Source organism: Schistocerca piceifrons, chromosome X, assembly GCF_021461385.2.
Source record: "Schistocerca piceifrons isolate TAMUIC-IGC-003096 chromosome X, iqSchPice1.1, whole genome shotgun sequence".
Classification (NCBI taxonomy): domain Eukaryota; kingdom Metazoa; phylum Arthropoda; class Insecta; order Orthoptera; family Acrididae; genus Schistocerca; species Schistocerca piceifrons.
In genome coordinates, this window is record NC_060149.1 from 72,048,607 (window position 1) to 72,071,149 (window position 22,543).

A 22,543-nucleotide genomic window follows, 5' to 3' on the forward strand; every position below is an offset into this window, starting at 1 on the left:
CCGAAACTAGTAGCCAAATAAAATAAGTTTGGAAACCAGACGGCTGAAAGGTGTTTGATTTGACAAGGCTCATTCAGGTGAGTACGAATTAGCCACAGGATACAGACTCACGATTTTTCAGGTTGGCTGTTATCAGTCAGGTACAAAAGATCGTCGATTATCCGAACGTTGGCCAGCAGAAAGACCATTTAGTCATAAGTGTTCCTCCTCCGTAGCGATGCCGAATTGCCGACAATAGTGACCGTTTGCGCCCTGTTACAACCACTTGTGTCACCTTTGGCAGGTAAAGTAAACTTGCGATGTAAAATGCCTAAACGTAAATGTGTTGCCTTTTCTATGAGAGATAGATACTAGATTAAAAAAGGTTGAAAGAAGGGGAATCTGCAACCAAGTTATCTAATGTGCACAAGGTTGGTAATCGACTATTATCGTAAAAAAAGAAAAAAAGAGGCATCACCAATTTCAAATCTAATCTTGATTCTACCGATGGATCGACAAGATGAAAAACTATGAAGCTCACCACGAACACGAATCTAGATGATGTTAACAAGTGGATTACACAAAAAAGATCACGACGTGAGCCTATCTCTGGTTCGATTCTATGTGAGAATGCAATTCAGTTTAATCAAAATCTTGGAGGAAGGTCAGATTTTAAAGCAAGCATGTGCTGGTTAACACAGCATTCGAAAGCTTAAAATACAAGGAGAAAAACTGTCTGCTGATTATTCAGCAGCTGATTCTTTCTAAATCAAGGTAAGGGATGTATTGAGGGAAAAATATTATGCTTTCGAAAACATTTACAATGCTGACGAAACTGGATTCCATCGGAAAACTTTGCCAAGAAAAACTCTTGCTTCACCTGATGAATTAGCAGCATCTGGCCCTGAAATAAGCAAGGATCGTGTTACTGCTTTAGCTTGTGCTAACGTTAGAATACGCCAGCGATTGCCTATGCTTGTCATGGGTAAAAGTAAGAAACTGCGTTGTTTCAAATACGTTAATGTGCCGGCGATGCGTATTGTTTACACCTCACAGAAGAGCGCCTGGATGGATAGTATGATTTTCACTGAATGTTTTATGGAAGTTTTTGTACCCTTGATAAAAGTTCAAGAGTTAAAGAACGGCAAAACAGAGAAAACATCATTGCTCCGTCCCAGCGCACCAACTCACCCATCATGTGATAGCTTAGACGAAAAGGACACTTTCATAAAAGTGATAGGGTTATGGCATAAAGTTCTCAAAGATTAATTGCAAATGCTGAACAGAGTAATATATCTGAAATGCTCAGTGTGGTAAAACCAAATCAACTGCCATGATGTGATGAAAAATACGTCCAAGAATAGATGAGCGTCGACGATGCAGACACAGGGTACCAAATCACGAAGGACAGCGAAACTGTAAACCTCGTCACTGACGAAGCTGTCATCGTCAGTATCTCATCAACCAGTGGTGCAGAAAATGAAGATGAGAATATACCGGCTGATTCTGAAGCCTTTACATGTTTTGATACAACCTTGCGATGGTTTAAAGCTCAATTGCAAGCGGCCAGTATTAGATATCTGTCCTGAAAAAGTGCATGACGTAGCAGCTCGTAAGCGGACAGCCTTGCTTAGACACACCATACTTAGTGATTTTTAAGCGTTAATTCTAGACATATGTACTGTACATGCAATGTATCACACATTTTTTACATACTCTCCTACTGCACTTGCCTTTGCAATGAAAAGATTTTCATATTATTTATTAATATACACTCCTGGAAATTGAAATAAGAACACCGTGAATTCATTGTCCCAGGAAGGGGAAACTTTATTGACACATTCCTGGGGTCAGATACATCACATGATCACACTGACAGAACCACAGGCACATAGACACAGGCAACAGAGCATGCACAATGTCGGCACTAGTACAGTGTATATCCACCTTTCGCAGCAATGCAGGCTGCTATTCTCCCATGGAGACGATCGTAGCGATGCTGGATGTAGTCCTGTGGAACGGCTTGCCATGCCATTTCTACCTAGCGCCTCAGTTGGACCAGCGTTCGTGCTGGACGTGCAGACCGCGTGAGACGACGCTTCATCCAGTCCCAAACATGCTCAATGGGGGACAGATCCGGAGATCTTGCTGGCCAGGGTAGTTGACTTACACCTTCTAGAGCACGTTGGGTGGCAGGGGATACATGCGGACGTGCATTGTCCTGTTGGAACAGCAAGTTCCCTTGCCGGTCAAGGAATGGTAGAACGATGGGTTCGATGACAGTTTGGATGTACCGTGCACTATTCAGTGTCCCCTCGACGATCACCAGTGGTGTACGGCCAGTGTAGGAGATCGCTCCCCACACCATGATGCCGGGTGTTGGCCCTGTGTGCCTCGGTCGTATGCAGTCCTGATTGTGGCGCTCACCTGCACGGCGCCAAACACGCATACGACCATCATTGGCACCAAGGCAGAAGCGACTCTCATCGCTGAAGACGACACGTCTCCATTCGTCCCTCCATTCACGCCTGTCGCGACACCACTGGAGGCGGGCTGCACGATGTTGGGGCGTGAGCGGAAGACGGCCTAACGGTGTGCGGGACCGTAGCCCAGCTTCATGGAGACGGTTGCGAATGGTCCTCGCCGATACCCCAGGAGCAACAGTGTCCCTAATTTGCTGGGAAGTGGCGGTGCGGTCCCCTACGGCACTGCGTAGGATCCTACGGTCTTGGCGTGCATCCGTGCGTCGCTGCGGTCCGGTCCCAGGTCGACGGGCACGTGCACCTTCCGCCGACCACTGGCGACAACATCGATGTACTGTGGAGACCTCACGCCCCACGTGTTGAGCAATTCGGCGGTACGTCCACCCGGCCTCCCGCATGCCCACTATACGCCCTCGCTCAAAGTCCGTCAACTGCACATACGGTTCACGTCCACGCTGTCGCGGCATGCTACCAGTGTTAAAGACTGCGATGGAGCTCCGTATGCCACGGCAAACTGGCTGACACTGACGGCGGCGGTGCACATATGCTGCGCAGCTAGCGCCATTCGACGGCCAACACCGCGGTTCCTGGTGTGTCCGCTGTGCCGTGCGTGTGATCATTGCTTGTACAGCCCTCTCGCAGTGTCCGGAGCAAGTATGGTGGGTCTGACACACCGGTGTCAATGTGTTCTTTTTTCCATTTCCAGGAGTGTAGTTCGATTATCCGAATAAACTGCTTTTTCTAAACGTTCACGTATCCCAATTAGTTCGCATAATGGACGCTTTCCTCCGTTTGAACAGGCCTACGAAGGCCCAACGGTACCGACCGAGCGCTGTGTCATCCTCAGCTCATAGGCGTCACTGGACGCGGATTTGGAGGGGTATGTGGCCAGCATAAAGCTCTCCCGGCCGTTGTCAGTTTTCGTTACCGCAGCTGCTACTTTTCATTCAGTGGCTTCTCAGTTAGCCTCACAAGGGCTGAGCGCACCCCGCTTGCCAACAGCATTCGGCAAACACGGACGGTCACCCATCCAAGTGGTAGCCAAGCGTGACAGCGCTTAACTTCGGTGATCTGACGGGAACCAGTGTTAGCAGTGAGGCAAGTCCGTTGGGATAATCGACGCTCTACTGTATTAGTATTGGTTGTCACCAAAACATGTATCAACGGCGATGTTCCGTGAACGTTTATTTACTTTTTATGAAAATGTATTTTGTTCTGAAAAAATTAATTACTTGAGGCACTTTAAACTAGATGTAGGCATAATGATTTAATAACTGCTTCTGAATTTAAGAAAATTTAAATTACGTCCAGAAAAGTGCTATTCCGAGAGTAATCTCCGTTAAACTGTGAATAAAATACTGGAATACTGAAGAACGTTTACTAGAAAAATTTTGAAACTACATCAGCAAGTTGCTCAGTTCGCACTGTAAAAAATTTTGGCGTTTGGTATTGCAGCCGAAAAGGTGATAGAATCTAGGAAGTTGTTGTTCGGTGACAAAACGTTGGGAGCAGATCGCTTTTTAATATGCACGAAGAGGTGGAAATCGCTCGGAGCCAAGTTTAGGCTGTAGGGCAAGCGATCCACTTGAAGTGTCGCAACTGCGACCTGACGTTCACTTCTCTCATCATCGTGAAAACTCATTCTTCTACTCATGAACGACAACACGTGCGCGTCACCATCGGTCATCACATTCGGTCGGTGTACAGCACAAATGGAAAAACTGGTAGAAGCCGACCTCTGGGAAGATCAGTTTGGATTCCGTAGAAATGTTGGAACACGTGAGGCAATACTGACCCTACGACTTATCTTAGAAAATAGATTAAGAAAAGGCAAACCTACGTTTATAGCATTCGTAGACTTGGAGAAAGCTTTTGACAATGTTGTCTGGAATACTGTCTTTCAAATTCTGAAGGTAGAGAAAGGCTATTTACAATTTGTACAGAAGCCAGATGGCAATTATAAGAATCGAGGGACATGAAAGGGAAGCAGTGGTTGGGGAGGGAGTGAGACAGGGTTGTAGCCTCTCCCCGATGTTATTCAATCTGTATATTGAGCAAGCAGTAAGGGAAACAAAAGAAAAATTCGGAGAAGGTATTAAAATCCATGGAGAAGGAATGAAAACTTTAAGGTTCACCGATGACATTGTAATTCTGTCAGAGACAGCAAAGGACTTGGAAGAGCAGTTGAACGGAATGGGCAGTGTCTTGAAGGGAGGATATAAGATGAACATCAACAAAAGCAAAACGAGGATAATGGAATGTAGTCGAATTAAGTCGGGTGATACTGAGGGAATTAGATTAGGATATGGGACACTTAAAGTAGTAAAGGAGTTTTGCTATTTGGGGAGCAAAATAACTGATGATGGTCGACGTAGAGAGGATATAAAATGTAGACTGGCAATGGGAAGGAAAGCGTTTCTGAAGAAGAGAAATTTGTTAACATCGAGTATAGATTTATGTGTCAGAAAGTCGTTCTGAAAGTATTTGCATGGAGTGTATGGAAGTGGAACATCGACGATAAATAGTTTGGACAATAGAATAGAAGCTTTCGAAATGTGGTGCTACAGAAGAATGCTGAAGATTAGATGGGTAGATCACACAACTAATGAGGAGGTATTGAATAGGATTGGGGAGAAGAGGAGTTTGTGGCACAACTTGACTAGAAGAAGGGATGTAGGACATGTTCTGAGGCATCAAGGGATCTCCAATTTAGTATTGGAGGGCAGCGTGGAGGGTAAAAATCGTAGAGGGAGACCAAGAGATGAATACACTAAGCAGATTCAGAAGGATGTAGGCTGCAGTACGTACTGGGAGATGAAGAAGCTTGCACAGGATAGAGTAGCATGGAGAGCTGCATCAAACCAGTCTCAGGACTGAAGACCACAACAACGACACAGCACAGATCTCGCGACGAATTTCAACAGGTTTGAAATTTATCGCCACTAAACTAGAAATGATTTTGACTTCTCGTTGTTGCAGCTCTGAGCACAGTGATCTACTGCGTGAGTCGGAGTATCCCCTCACTACTTCGCTTTTTATGTGAAGACGGAGGTTACTTTCCTGATACCCTGGAATGTTTCAAACTTACAGCAATTGGAAACTATGTCTCAGACGATATGAACTTACCTGGCGCATGGCAGTTAGAAATCCCTGTGGGTTGAAGAATCCTGTCATCCAGAAGACGTTGGGCCTGCCGTGGGTACACCAGCGTCGGAACTGGGCGTCCCTCTCTAGCAGCTCGGTGTACCAGAACCCCAACGTCGCCGACTCCCACGACACCTGTCAATCGACACGGAAGTATCTTCAGCACTTTATTTTAGTCTGTATCACTTATTTTAACGTTAGAAGTAGAATAGTTCACACCTTCGGGTCTCGATATGGGAAGAGATATGACACACTGTACCACACATTGACGAAGTGAACATTTAACTACATAAACAATTACTACTTTTCTTTAGCTCTTGCTGTAACAAACTTGGAGGGCGAAATGTTCGTCGTCAGATGTGTACTGCTTTACATATACACTGGAGTAAAGCTGTCCGCATAATGATGGCTGATAGAACACCACCGCGCTTGTAATGTATCAAAGGATCTCATTGCACCTAGAAGTAGGGTAGTAGGATTACGGATGCGAAGGGTTCCTCTAGAGAGAGAGAGAGAGAGAGGGAGAGGAGAGAGAGAGAGAGACAAGGAAAGGGTGAAGGGCGGGGTGGGGGGGGGGCGCAAAGGGTAGCGTCGCACGTGACTGACTCATCAGCTGTGACTACATATTTCGTCCGCGGGTATCTTTCGATTCGTATGTTCGCAGTGCTTTTCGGTGCTGGAATATTGTTTACAAGACTTGTGAGAAAGACTGAAGTGTAGTTGCGTTGTTTTTTTTTCGATTTGTTGTGCACTCTGTGTCTGCACGTTGGTCAAAGAGCACGCTACGTGTCTGCACGTTGGTCAAAGAGCACGCTACATAGATTTCGCGTCTGAGAACGTAAATATGAGCTTTTTGCTGACGAGGAGAGATTAGACACTGACGCTCTACGAGATTTTCTTCAGTTTAAAGGATTTGAAAGACAACATCCTGACATCAATTTCCTAAAGCAGTGGGATTTTCAAGCTCTGGTAAGTATAAAACATATCTTGCTTGTTAACATAATTGCCGATAGCTGACTGGCCACGGTCATAGTTTGGTGACGGAGAAGTCTGTGGTTCGAATCTGGTAAGTAACTACTATTTTCTTATTTTTATTTAAATTCTATATTCATTACCCAATGGAAATTATAATAAACAAATGTTGACTCGTAATACTCTAATAAAAATATATGCTTATACTGAATTTATGGTCGTCTGGAAATGAATTAAAATTTTATCAGGAATGCAACATACCTCATTGTTGAATGAAACAAACTATAAACATGAGTAACAGAAATAAAAAGGTATTTTATGCACGCTTTTCCATGGAATGGAGGAAGAAGAAATCAGTGGGCACTAGTTGTAAACAGAGGATATATAAAACACACAGAAAAATATGTATTTGCAATTGATTAGCACATCGTTTTATAGATACTACTCTGCCTTTTGAATCTCTTTTACGCAAGACGAATATACACTATGTGATCAAAAGTATCCGGACACCCCCAAAAATACCTTTTTCATATTACGTGCGTTGTGCTGTCACTTACTGCCAGGTACTGCATATCAGCGACCTCAATAGTCATTAAACATCGTGAGAGAGCAGAATGGGACACTCCGCGAAACTCACGGACTTCGAACGTGGTCAGGTGATTGGGTGTCACTTGTATCATACGTCTGACGCGAGATGTCCACGCTCCTAAACATCCATAGGACCACTGTTTTCGATGTGATAGTGAAGTGGAAACGTGAAGGGACACGTACAGCACAAAAGCGTACAGGCCGACCTCGTGTGTTGACTGACAGAGACCGCCGACAGTTGAAGAGGGTTGTAATGTGTAATAGGCAGAAATCTATACAGATCATCACACAGGAATTCCAGACTGGATCAGGATCCACTGCAAGTACTATGATAGTTAGGCGGGAGGTGAGAAAACCTTGATTTCATGACAGAGCGGCTGCTCATAAGCCACACATCACACCGGTAAATGCCAAACGACGCCTCGCTTGATGTAAGCATTGGACGATTGAACAGTGGAAAAATAATCTGTGGATTGACGAATGTGGCGATCCGATGGCAGGGTGTGGGTATGGCGAATGCCCGGTGAACGTCATCTGCCAGCGTGTGTAGTGCCAACAGTAAAATTCGGAGGTTCAGTAGGTTCAAATGGTTCTGAGCTCTATGGGACATAACATCTGAGGTCATCAGTCCCCTAGACTTAGAATTACTTAAACCTAACTAACCTAAGGACATTACACACATCCATGCCCGAGGCAGGATTCAAACCTGCGACCGTAGCAGCAACGCGGTTTCGGACTGAAGCGCCTAGAACCGCTCGGCCACAACGGCCGGCGTAAAATTCGGAGGCGGTGGTGTTATGGTGTGTCATGTTTTTCATGGAGGGGGCTTGCACCACTTGTCGTTTTGCGTGGCACTATCACAACACAGGCCGACATTGATTTTTTAAGCACTTTCTTGCTCCCACTGTTGAAGAGCAATTCAGGTACGGCGATTGCATCTTTCAACACAATCGAGCACCTGTTCATAATGCACGATCTGTGGCCGAGTGGTTACACTAAAATAACATCCCTGTAATGGACTGGCCTGCACAGAGTCCTAACCTGAATCATACAGAACATCTTTGGGATGTTTTGGAACGCCAACTTCGTGCCAGGCCTCACCGATCGACATCGATACCTCCCCGCAGTGCAGCACTCCTGAAGAATGGGCTGCCGTTCTCCAAGAAACCTTCCAGCACCTGATTCAACGTATGCCTGCGAGAGTAGAAGATGTCATCAAGGCTAAGGGTGGACCAACATCATATTAAATTCCATCATTGCCGATGGAGGGCGCGACAAACTTGTAAGTAATTTTCAGCTAGGTTTCCGGATACTTTTGATCACATAGTGTATTAGATGATTCCTGTGAGGCATGCATGTCACGACAATTGTTGGATTTTTTATTTCCCTCACAGTTACTTTCAAAGTTTCAGGTGACTATTTTACTTTGTTCTTGTTACCATCATTCGCAACACCAAGTGTTGGAATGGACTTTTTTCACGCACTACATTTAAAAAAATCGTGCGTAGTAGCATAAAGCTTTATGAAGCCTCTATCTGTCAGTCCTTGCTGGTAACGTAAAAGTTCAAACTAATATTTATTACGATCCAGAACACCACGCTTTATTTCGGTTTCAGTATTAGCAGAGGCTGTTCGCGCAGACAAATTGCTAGCACATTTTTTTCTTCGCATTTTTAGTTGGCTACTGTAACACTGTTCGTTGTAAACAAGCGTCCACTTTTGTTGAACAAAGCATCTTGCCAATATTTTGCAGTCTCATAACAGAGAACATCTGCAAATTTATTGTGTAATACTGGAGATTAATATTTGTTGTGGAGTAGAAACAGTTTCCTTGTTATATTTGTTATCTGATTTCGCTGTTCCGTTCAATTTAATATTGTGGGTCTATGAAGCGCTTGTTATTTGTTAAGTTGGCCATGAAAGGCATTCAGCCCGAATCCGTGAATAATACTGCGAAAACGTCATACGATTACTTTTTGTTATACCTTCAAACACATGTCGACCCTCATAGATGAAAGTTTGCTGACGATTTTTTCTTTATCTGGCGTAATGTGTTTAATTTTTAACTGTTTGCACCTGACAGAGAAAACTAATCTTACACCTCCTAATTTGTAGTCTATATTCTTATTAGTTCAGTGAATTGTCTTCTGCACAAGCTTCAAACCCGAAATATCTAGGTGTCTCAATAGGCTTTACGTTCTCTATATGAACTTCATGTATTGTTGCGAATGTGAGATGTGCCAACAATACTATGAAAAGGATGGATTGTTATTGACCATATAAAGGAGACACCGAGTCCAGACAGACAGAATAAAAAGGCTACTGTGCATTTGAACTTTCGGCTAAGGCTTTCTTCAAAAGTAGAAGACACACATTCACACAAACACAACTCACATGTACATGAACAGTGACCGTGGCCACTGAGGCTGGACTGCACACAGCAACTACACTTGTTGGGAGAAGCAATCTGTGGGTGGTAGGGTTAAGGAGGCTGGGACAGGGAGAGGAAGGGATAGCAGGGTAGTGGTGGGGGAAGGCTTAGTGGTGCTTGTGAAAGCAAGGGAGGGGTGCTTGGTGCAGTTGGGCGGTTAGAGGGGTCAGGGGGTGAGGGGAGGAACAGATCTCCAATGCCTTGTCTCTGCAGTCCTCTACCACCTCCCTCATTCCCCCCACCCATCCACTAAGGAGTACTCCCCTCATGACTCAATACCTCCCAGGACAGGAGCAACTGAATCACATTCTCTGCCAGGATTTCGACTACCTCTCGTCGTGCCCTGAAGTGAGGGATATCCTACCCACTATACTTTCCACCCATCCCACAGTGGTATTCTACCACTTACCAAACATATGCTATATCGTTGTCCATCCCTACTCTACACTTGATCCCAACCCCTTGTCTCATGCCTCATATCCCTTCAATAGACTTAGATCCAAGACCTATCTGATACATCATCCCACAACCACCTACTCCAATTCAGTCACAGGTATCACCTATCCCATCAAAGTAGTCGTGTGACCTATCAACTAAGCTGCAGCCACTGTGCTGCTTTCTATGTGAGCATGACACCCAACAAGTCGTCTGTCCACATGAAACAGCAATGACAAACTGTGGCAAAGACACAGATAAACCATAGAGTTGCTGAAGGTGCTGCCCAATACAATGTGCTTCACTTTAATGACTGATTCAAACCTGCACCATCTGGACACTTCCTACCAACACCAGCTTTTCTGAACCGCCCAGGTGGGAACTCTCTCTGCAATTTATCCTATATTCCCACAATGCCCTGGCCTCAACCTTCACTAGTCCCTATCCTTCACCCACCATACCCTTTCCTGCTCCCACTTTAGCAACACACAGCCCTCTATTCCACCAATGCACCCACTAGTCTTTTTCCCTTCTCTACTTCTTTCCCTTCCCACTCCTCTCCCATCCCCCCAATTCCTCAAATCTCCTGAATTCATCCAGGAGCCCTACCTTGCCACCATAAGCAGCATTACACCTTCCCTCACCTCTACCTTGCTATCTCATCCCCTCTCTGCCCCATACTCCTCCTTACAACCCCTCCCCCCCCCACCCCCATCCCCCCTACACAGATTGCTTCTCCGCCGATCATGTGCAGTTGCTCTGCGCAGTCTGGCTTCAGCGGCTAGAAGCAGTGGTCATGTTTATGTGCATTGTGCTTTTGTGTGTGTGTGTGTGTGTGTGTGTGTGTGTGTGTGTGTGTGTGAGAGAGAGAGAGAGAGCGCACGCACTTTCTGCTTTAGAAGAAGACCTTTTGACTGAAAGCTCAGATGTATAGCAGTCTTTATGTTGCGCCTGTCACAACTCAGTGACTCCTCTGTATGGTGGGTATAAATCTATCCTTCTCATAAAATTGTCGTTATTCCATCCTGGTTTTTCCACTGTTTAACGAAATGTGAACATGCACACCATCTCTCTACAGAACAGCATTTCTGATTAGCTCTAACCACCAATAGCTGGCAGCAAGTATCATGATTGAGTGAGAGCTAGAAATTATAACAACCAGAGACGCTCATTGCATATTGGATTAATTACACTACTGGCCATTAAAATTGCTACACCAAGAAGAAATACAGATGATAAACGGGTATTCATTGCACAAATATATTATACTAGAACTAGACAATACTAGAACTGACAATTTGGGTGCATAGATCTTGAGAAATCAGTACCCAGAACAACCACGTCTCGCCGTAATAACGGCCTTGATACGCCTGGGCATTGAGTCAAACAGAGCTTGGATGGAGTGTACAGGTACAGCTTCCCATGCAGCTTCAACACGATACCACAGTTCATCAAGAGTAGTGACTGGCGTATTGTGACGAGCCAGTTGCTCGGCCACCATTGACCAGATGTTTTCAGTTGGTGAGAGACCTGGAGAATGTCTTGGCCAGGGCAGCAGTCGAACATTTTCTGTATCCAGAAAGGCCCGTACATGCGGTCGTGCATTATCCTGCCGAAATGTAGGGTTTCGCAGGGATCGAATGAAGGGTAGAGCCACGGGTCGTAACACATCTGAAACGTAACGTCCACTGTTCAAAGTGACGTCAATGCGAACAAGAGGTGACCGAGACGTGTAACCAATGGCACCCCATACCATCACGCCGGGTGATACGCCAGGTTGGCGATGACGAATACACGCTTCCAATGTGCGCTCACAGCGGTGTCGCCAAACACGAGTGCGACCATCATGATGCTGTAAACAGAACCTGGATTCATCCGAAAAACTGACGTTTTGCCATTCGTGCACCCCGCTTTGTCGTTGAGTACACCATCGCAGACGCTCCTGTCTGTGATGCAGCGTCAAGGGTAACCGCAGCCACGGTCTCCGAGCTGATAGTCCATGCTGCTGCAAACGTCGTCGAACTGTTCGTGCAGATGGTTGTTGTGTTGCAAACGTCCCCATCTGTTGACTCAGGGATCGAGACGTGGCTGCACGATCCGTTACAGCCATGCGGATAAGATGCCTGTCATCGCGACTGCTAGTGATACGAGGCCGTTGGGATCCAGCATGGCGTTCCGTATTACCCTCCTGAACCCACCGATTCCATATTCTGTTGCAGTCATTGGATCTCGACCAACGCGGCCAGCAATGTCGCGATTCGATAAACCGCAATCGCGATAGGCAACAATCCGACCTTTATCAAAGTCGGAAACGTGATAGTACGCATTTCTCCTCCTTACATGAGGCATCACAACAACGTTTCACCAGGCAACGCCGGTCAACTGCTGTTTGTGTATGAGAAATCGGTTGGAAACTTTCCTCGTGTCAGCCCGTTGTATGTGTCGTCACCGGCGCCAACCTTGTGTGAATGCTCTGAAAAGCTAATCATTTGCATATCACAGAATCTCCTTCTTGTCGGTTAAATTTCGCGTCTGTAGCACGTCATCTTCGTGGCGTAGCAATTTTAATGGCCAGTAGTGTAGATTCTGTGTAATACATGGTGTAAATTTGTAATGAAAATGTTGTTGTGTAAGTTTAGTTTTTTGTAAATTATGTGTTTTGATCGTTGTATGAAAGAGAGAACTTTATAAATACACTGCCAGAAAAACATTGTAGCACCCAAAAATAAATAATGTAGAGTAATGAAGCTCTGGGAATACATTTGTCTAGGTAACATATTTAAGTAATTAACATTGCAAGCCCACACACCCCCTGCAATGCTGTTCACGAATTGGAGCACAACAGAGCGAATCACCAGACTGACGTACAAATTTGCAGTCAGGGTGCGTGGGATAATCACGAGACAGCTTCCTTTTGTCGTACGAAATCGCACTCTAGACCATAGCTCCAGGTTTAGGCCCTGTGTGTCTAGCACACATATAGACTGGTTGCAGGCCCTCCACTGGCCTAAAACACAGCCGTCTTCCGCCCTGCCCTCCAATGAGTTGTCGCTTCACACCATTGGAGTCGCAAATGGCGGTGGTCTGAGGTCAGTGGAATGCACCCTACAGAGCTTTTGGCTCGGAGCTGTCCTTGAAGTAATCGATTTGTGACAGTTCGTTGTGTCACTGTGGCGGAAACTGCTGTTCCAAAACGCTGCTGCAGATGCAGTACGATGAGTCAGAGCCATACGCCGAACATGATGGTCTTCCCTCTCGATAATACGAACTTATATAATCGTGAGCACCGCTGCCGGCAATCATGTACAGTGGTTACATTCCTACTACGTCTTTGTGCAGTATCATAGAAGGAACATCCAGCTTTTCGAGCCCTATTATACGACTTCGTTCAAGCTCAGTGAGGTGTCGATAATGGCGTCTTTGTGGCCTTAGAGGCATTCTTGGCTACCATCAACTCATCACGTCGAATCTTACAAGGGAACCTCCCCATCGCACCCCCCTCAGATTTAGTTATAAGTTGGCACAGTGGATAGGCCTTGAAAAACCGAACACAGATCAATCGAGAAAACAGGAAGAAGTTGTGTGGAACTATAAAAAAATAAGCAAAATATACAAACTGAGTAGTCCACGCGAAGATAGACAACATCATGGACATCCTGAGATTAGGAGCGCCGTGGTCCCGTGGTTAGCGTGAGCAGCTGTGGAACGAGAGGTCCTTCGTTCAAGTTTCCCCTGAAGCGAAAAATTTTTCTTTATTTTAGCAAAGTTATGATCTATCCATTCGTTCATTGACGTCTCTGTTGACTGTAATAAGTTTAATGTCTGTGTTTTGCGGCCGCACCGCAAAACCGTGCGATTAGTAGACGAAAGGACGTGCCTCTCCAATGGGAACCGAAAACTTTTGATCGCAAGGTCATAGGTCAACCGATTCCTCCACAGGAAAACACGTCTGATATATTCTATACGACACTGGTGACGGCATGTGCGTCGCATGACAGGAATATGTTGTCGACCCACCTAACTTGTAGATTCTTCTACGTTGCCCGATTTAGGTTTTCTTCTGGATGTGATAATTACTCCCAAAAAAGTGATGAAAACAAAAGAGTTTGTCACATAAACTGCAACAAATGAATCCAAAAGTCTCACACTCGTACACTTTTCCCTGTGCTCTGTCAAAACATATGTTTTTTACGTTTTCAAATTTTCGTGTGTAGACCGTCAAATCCTGCATATGTCCAAGCAAATCTGAACATGTCCTGGAATTTTGTATAGCGAAGTTGATTACGTGTGAGTGCCTGAACTTTGATAATTGTCTGAAAATTTAAAAAAAAATTTTTTTTGGCTCGAAGGAAGTCTTGAACCAAGGACCTCTACCTCCGCAGCTGCTCACGCTAACCACGGGACCACGGCGCTCCTGGGTTCTGCCGGTCCTTGATGTTGCATATCTTGCAGATAGATTACTCAGTTTGTATATTTTGCTTATTTTTTCATAGTTCCACACAACTTCTTCGTGTTTTCTCGATTGATCTGTGTTCAATTTTTCAAGGTCTATCCACTGTGGCAACTTATAACTAAATCTGAAGGGGGTGCAATGGGAAGGTTCCCTTGTCAGAGGTAACTAACGTTCACGACTATTACAGCGTGTAACCTTATTTGTACCCTCATAGCGTCGCTACCAGCGCCATTCTTATGGCGACTGGCGTCAAATTTGAATAGACATCATCCTTCATATACAGAAACACGCCTACCAACTTTCGTTACGTCGCACAGCTCTTTCGTGGGGTTGTGATTTTTTTCCGTCAGTGTATCTTGGTTTGGATAAAATCAAACACACACTGGGCACTAAGATTTTTGAAGCAAGAATCGGTGGGGATGTGGACACAATATTGGCTCAGAGTGACACAGTAATGGCATATTGCGTGATGTGAGCCCAAACGTTTGTTGTGTTCGACTGGAACTTGAATGTTGCCAGTTACGCAATGGTTGAAAAGTGCTAACTGCACGTTAAAACATCCAGAGTGACTAACATTAATAGTTCTGCTGTCTCAAAAACTATTTCTGAACTGTAATAAATATTGTCTTGGTGAAGCAGACATCGGCTATTCATTCAAAATACATTAATACAGACCTTTTTCAGTTAGGTCGGCTATTCATTTAAAATACATTAATACAGACCTTTTTCAGCCATGCTTTGGCTAAAATGGTCATAGTTATCGTAACTGAAGTAGAAGGACGCTATATCTGGAGTAAAATAAGAGAATTCTGTTCAGTTACTAAGCCGTAACCATATTTGAAACTTCTGAAGCTTTACTCAACATTTGTGAATGTGGTACATAATTAAAGTGACATAGTGGAACGAGTTCTTGAATGTCTATGATTGTGAAATTGATTCCTGAAGGTAATATCAGATGAAACAGGCTTGTTGCCATATTATGAAAGGAAGAACGACAAATCATGACTGAAATAGAAAGTGGTAGAAAGTAAAGGCACTACTGTTGTTTCTGAAATATGATTATTTTGACCTCACTAAGATAATAATTAAATGTGGAAAATGTTAACATTCTCGGAAGTTAATCTGAAGCGAAGTGTATGTAACTTTTCATGTGCATCAGTTTGCTTTCAAGAGCGTATTCAAGACGGAGCTGCTGTATCCCCGGCATCATCTTTCTGGGATTGCGTCATTAAGGAAGCAATACATATCCGTACAGCCGATAACCTCATCAACAAGGATACGGGATTTCAACTGAGCACAGCTTGGAACCCTGCAATGGCTGCTATTAAATCACGACGCGGAAATCAAGAGTCTTCGATAACAGGCCCGTCAGAACACTAGCCTAGTACGGCCGTTGGTGAGTAACGTCTGGCCGCACTGTTGACAAACGCAGCGTACAGCGCACGCGCGGGAGAGCCGCTCTGCGATTTCCGGCAGAGGGAGTTTGAATATGGCAAATCATTGCGCATGCGCGATTTCCGCGGCTGCCCATTCTTCCCCCGCGTGTTCTACAAACGGGACGTCGACGTGTGGATACCGTCAGTCGTACCTAGCCACAAGCAAGGTTGAACCACCTGAAGACGTCGGACAGTTGCTCCAAGGAAATATTGTGGAATTTGCACAACGTGATCCGGCGGCAAACCCGTGAAGACTATTTACAATATCCTACTGCCCGAAGAAGAACAAAAGCACCACCAATTGTCTACACAACGCTCTACGATATTCCCTCTTACATCCGCATATGACAGTGGTTCTACTTGTAATTTAACGCCGGCCGAAGTGGCCGTGCGGTTAAAGGCGCTGCAGTCTGGAACCGCAAGACCGCTACGGTCGCAGGTTCGAATCCTGCCTCGGGCATGGATGTTTGTGTTGTCCTTAGGTTTAACTAGTTCTAAGTTCTAGGGGACTAATGACCTCAGCAGTTGAGTCCCATAGTGCTCAGAGCCATTTGAACCATTTGTAATTTAACGTTTATACCCTACTTTTTCCTCCTTTTATGATCCATCTCTACATCTACATGACTACTCTGGAATTCATACTTAATGCCTGGCGGAGGTTCATCGAACCACTCTCACACTATTTCTCTACCGTTCCACTCACGCACAACTCTCGGGAAACACGAACATCTAAGTGCTGCCGTACGAACTCTGATTTCTCTTATTTTCTTACGGTGATCATTTCTCCCTATGTACGCGAGCAACAACAAAACATTTTCGCAATTGGGGGAGATAGTTGGAGATTAAAATTTCGTGAAAAGATCTCACCGCAACGAAAAAAGCCTTTGTTTTAACGATTGCCATCCCAACTCGCGTATCATATATGTGACACTCTCTCGCCTATTTCGCGATAATACAAAACGAGCTTCCCTACGATGGACTTTTTCGATGTATTCTGTCAGCCCTATCTGGTAAGGAACTTATACCGCATAGCAATACTCTAGTAGAGGACGGACAAGTGGAGTGTAGGGGGCACTTTAGTAGACGTGTTGCATCTTCTGTTCTGAAAAAGAAGAAAAAAAAAAAACCGGCAGACTTTGGTTTGCCTTCTCCACAACACCGTTCAACTTTTATGCTTAGGTACTTAGTTGAACTGATAGCCTTTAGATTTGTGTGATTTATTGTGTAATCGAAATTTAATTGATTACTTTTGGTAATCCCACTTTTCATTATTTAGGGTCACAATTGCCACTTTTCGCACAATAACGATATTTCGTCCAAATCATTTTGCAGTTGGTTTTGATATTCTGATGAGTTCACTAGACGACAAATGAAGCATCATCTGAAAACAATCTGAGAAGGCTGCTCATATTGTCTCCTAAATCATTTATATAGATTAGCAACAGCAGAAGGCCTATAACAAGTCCTTCGGGAACACCAGACATCATTTCTGTTTTACTCGACGACTGACCGTCAATTTCTACCAACTGTGACCAGAATTCGAATCAAGAACTGCTGGAAACATGACTAACTTAGAAGCAGATATCCTCGGTGCAGCGAAAATTTCAAATCAATAAAGGGAAGTCTTCCGGACGAGATTCTATACCAATTGGGTTCCTTTCAGAGTATGCATTGTAATGGATGCAGAGTAGGACAGAGTATGCATGGTAATGTTATTGATGACAGTGCCACTGAAGTGGAGTTACTAAATCCGGTTTTCAGAAATTCCATATTTATGGATCTATTATCCCTATTAAGATATCATGAATCCAGGGGCAGAACTGAGACGATGCTCCATAGGCATGCAATTTGATTAGAAGTCGCTTGTGAGAAACGGTATCAAAACCTTCTGAAAATCTAAAAATATGGAACCAATTTGAGACCCCTTGTCGATAGCACTCATTAATTCATGAGAATAAAGAGCTAGTTGTGTTTCACAAGGACGATTATACTGAATCTGTGGTGACTATGTGTCAATGATTCGTTTTCTCGGAGGTCATTCAAATTATGTGGCAAAATCCTACTGGAAATCGACGCCCGTGACATGGGTCTGTAATTCAGCGGGTTACTCCTATTTTATTTCCTGAGTATTGGTGTTACCTGTGCAGCGTTCTCGTTTATTGATGCGGATCTTTCGTCGAGGGATCGGTTGTATACGACCGCTAAATATGGATCTATTACATCAGCATACTCTGAAATGAATCGAATTGGTACAGAATCTCAACTGGAAGACTTTCCTTTATTAAGTGATTTGAATTGTTTCGCTGCACTGAGGATATCTGCTTCTGAGTTAGTCGTGTTGGCAGCAGTTCTTGATTCGAATTCTGGACTATTTACTTACTCTTCTTGGCGGAATTTCTGAAAACCGGATTTAGTAACTCCGCTTTAGTGGAACAGTCACCAATAAAATTACCATGCATACTCTGTCCGACAATGAAAAATCGTTATGCTTCGCCACCTTAAAAATTTTTGTTCTTTTGTTACGTAAGCTGTGATGAATACTCTGTTCTTCATACTTAGTACACAGTTTTATAATGATGATCATGTATCTCCCACTTAGCAATGACAACAACGATGCAGAATTATCCAGGAATATTGCTCCTTCATAATCCCGGCAACGCTGCAAGGAGAAGTGATATAGATATTAGTGTCAGTGGTGTTGAGATACAGCTGGAACCGCTAAAATTTAACAAAGCTTCAGCACACGATGGAATCCCTATCAGATTCTATACCATATTTCCGTCTGAGCTAGCCGCCTTTTAACAATAATCCATCAGAGATACCTTGACCAGAAAACGGTGCCCATTCGTTGGAAGAAAGCTCAGGTCACACCCATTCACAAGAAGCGTATCAGAAGCTAGCCATAAACCTGTTGTCCAATATCTTTGAGATTCAACTGTTCTAAAGTCTTAGATCCAGTCTACGACAAAAAAGGCAACAACAGCATCGAGTGGACTATCCTAATGGGACGGAAATCGGTAGATGTGATGTACATATAAGGATAAATGATTAAAGTTTCAGAAAAATTTTATGATTTATTCAAGAGAAAGAGCTTCACAGATTGAGCAAGTCAATAACGCGTGGGTCAACCGCTGTCCCTTATGCAAGCAGTTACTCGACTTGACACTGATTGACAGAGTTGTTCGGTGTTCTCCTGACGGATATTGTGCCAAATTCTATCCAACTGTAGCGTTACATCGTCAAAATCCCAAGAGGACTGGAGAGCGCTACCCATAATGCTCCAAACGTCCTCAGCTGTGAAGAGAGCCAGCGACCTGGCTAGCCAAGGTAGGGTTGGGGAAGCACGAAGACACGCAGTAAAAACTCTCGCCATGTGTGGGAGGGCATTATCGTGCTGAGATGGGTTGCCATGAAGACAACAAAACAGGGAGTAGAATATCGCTGACGTACTGCTGTGCTATAACCGTGCCACAGGTGACAACTAAAGGGGTCCTCCTATGAAAAGGAATGGCACTGGACCACCACTCCTGGCTCGCAGTCTCTATGACGGGCGATAGTCAGGTTGGTATCCTACCGCTGTCTGCCGTGTCTTCAGACACGACTTCAGTATTCAGCGGGGCTCAGTTCGAAGCGGGACTCATCACTGAAGACAATTCCACTCCAGTCAATGAGATTCATGGCCGAAGACGTGTCTCGAGACGCCCCAGATAGCGGTGGGATACCAACATGAGTGTCGCCCGCCACACCGCCCAACAACTAGGAGTGATGGTGGGGTTCAATTTCTTTTTATAGATGACCCCTTTGGTTGTCATCCAGGGCACCCTTACAGCTCAACAGCACGTCGACGATATTCGTGGCAAGCAGTAACAGAAAGAATATAGTTGCTGGTATGTGTATTGGACATCATCATCTACTTAAAAAGGGTTGGATTCAGTATTTGACCGTGGTCTTGGGTCTAACAGTTAGGATGAGTAACAATACAGCAAGTTAGCGACGAAAATATTTCACAATAGAATATATAATGGTGCTCAGTCTGGATGAATGGTACATTGACAACACAAATAAATTATTGGCACTCATAACAAAGAAAGGGGATAAGCTGCCATTAAAAACACAAAAATGCTAATACTGTAATAACGAAAACCTCACGTCAAGACATCACTCTTTTAATATGCAGAGCAAAATGAACAAGAAATTCACACGAACGAGCCGAAGTAAGAAGGCCAATTCGCGATCTTATTAAACAGTGTGAAAGAAATGAGTAACATTGGAAATCACTACAAATGAGTGAGTCAGAATAGAAAACATCGAACTGAGCAGATATTGTTGGTAGAGTTGTAATGTTACCTTGGAATGTTCTCTGGCCGTAGAACAGCGCCTAAATGTGATCTCAGCATGACGTGTTGACACGATCTGGAAGTAACTACTTTGCGACCTGGTGTCTTCAGCCAACATGACGACAACGTACCGATCCAATATGGATCATTCGGTAAACCAGTCTCTAATAGGACAACGGCATAGGACCGACTGAAAGTGTTTCCTAAACTGCCACATACTGGCCTCTTCCAACTATCTGAATGTGACGGTGTGACTGGATTGTGTGTGATTTACTAAGGGACCAAACTGCTGAGGTCATCGGTCGCAGGACTTAACACACTACTTAAAATAACTTATGCTAAGAACAACAAACACACACTAATGCCCGAGGGAGGATTCGAACCTCCGACGGGAGAGGCCGCGCAATCCGTGACATAGCGTCTCAAACCCGCGGCCATTCCGCGCGGCTGTGACTGTATTATGTTATCCTGCACGGAACATGCACATGAGTCTGCCAGGGCAAAGTGTACTCTGAAATGCACCGTCTTTACTAAATACCTGCTCTTGCACCAGAAATTAACGTTGATTTCTATTCTGCTTGTTTAGGTAGGAAACATTATAAACCAGAAACAAAAGTTCTACATAATATAAAATATATACGAGGGGAGTTTGAAAAGTCCGTGCAAAAACAAAAACTACTTACGTGTTTGGGTTAAACCTTTATTATTTTTCGACATAGTCTCCTTTTACACTTATACACTTCGTCCAACGATGTTCTAATTTGTTGATCCCTTCCGAATAATAGGAATTGTCAAAGTCTGCAAAATAGCTATTAGTTGCTGATTTCACCTCCTCGTTTGAATAAAATCTTTGTCCCGCCAGCCATTTCTTCAAATTGGGGAACAAATAGTACTCCGAGGGAGCCAAGTCTGGAGAATAGGGGGGATGTGAAACGAGTTGGAATCCTATTTCCATTAATTTTGCGACCACAACTGCTGAGGTGTGTGCTGGTGCACTGTCGTGATGGAAAAGGGCTTTTTTTGCGGTCCAATCGCCGGCGTTTTTTTTTTTTTTTTTTTTTTTTTTGCAGCTCGGTTTTCAAACGGTCCAGTAACGATGAATAATATGCACCTGTAATAGTTTTACCCTTTTCCGGATAGTCGATGAGGATTATCCCTTACGAATCCCAAAAGACAGTAGCCGTAACCTTTCCGATCGAAGGAATGGTCTTCACCTTTTTTGGTGCAGATTCTCCCTTGGTAACCCATTGTTGAGATTGTTATTTGGTCTCAGGATTATAGTAATGTATCGATGCTTCATCCACAGTGACGAAACGATGCTTAAAGTCCTGCGGATTCTTCCTGAACAGGTGCAAATTATCCTTGCAACACTTCACACGATTCCGGTTTTGGTCAAGCGTGAGCAATCGCGGAACCCATCTTGCGGATATCTTTCTCATGTCCAAATGTTTATGCAAAATATTATGTACCCGTTCACCCGAGATGCCCACAACACTAGTAATCTCACGCATCTTAACTCTTCTGTCATCTATCATCATATCATGGATTTTATCAATGATTTCTGGAGTCGTAACCTCCACAGGGTGTCCAGAACGTTAAGCTTCACTTGTGCCCATATGGCCACTCCGAAAATTTTGAAACCACTTATAAACTGTTCTAATCGAAGGTGCAGAGTCACAGTAATGTTTGTCAAGCTTCTCTTTAGTCTCCTGAGGCGTTTTGTCTTTCATAAAGTAATCTTTAACCACCACACAAAATTGTTTTTCGCCCATTTTTTGACAATCACTCGACTTCCTTGATTCACACGAATGCCAAACACAGAGAAATAGACCAATATGGCTGAAACTTGGTGTGCGTTCTTTCCAAAGATGCTACTAACTAAACATGACCTCGATACGCGCCGGTAGTGCCATTTCTCCGGCTTTGCACGGACTTTTCAAACGCCCCTCGCATTTAATTAAAAATACATTTACATTAATTTAAGTTCATGATCTTCTAAGTTTTGAATGGAAACTGTTATTCCAAGTTACTCTTGAGTATGGTTTCACAAGTTGTTTCTAACGAAATTCCGGTACGACTTTTCCTACCGTCGACCCTAATGATCTCTCATAGCAATGCTTGCCTCTATTTCCGCTTACGTTGTTTCAAGATATAATATCGGTCTGTTTTTAGGTCATGAAAGGCAGCGACAGTGGCCACGTTCATGCTGGTAAATCCAAAGAGGCGCACAAAAAAGTCTTCTCATCCTGCTGGAGACATATTCCTTAACATGAAGTTAGTTTCAA

The 22,543-nt window shown here is 44.1% G+C and overlaps 1 protein-coding gene across 1 annotated transcript in view; it reads right to left on the minus strand.

The window, feature by feature from the left end:
- The window catches only part of LOC124722180 (dynein axonemal heavy chain 5), an 843,802-nt gene that overhangs the window by 1,569 nt on the left and 819,690 nt on the right, over window positions 1-22,543 (minus strand). Inside the window, exon 73 of the mRNA XM_047247380.1 lies at window positions 5,589-5,741. Within this exon, the coding sequence (XP_047103336.1) occupies window positions 5,589-5,741 (153 nt within the window). The remainder of the gene's footprint in view (window positions 1-5,588; window positions 5,742-22,543) is intronic.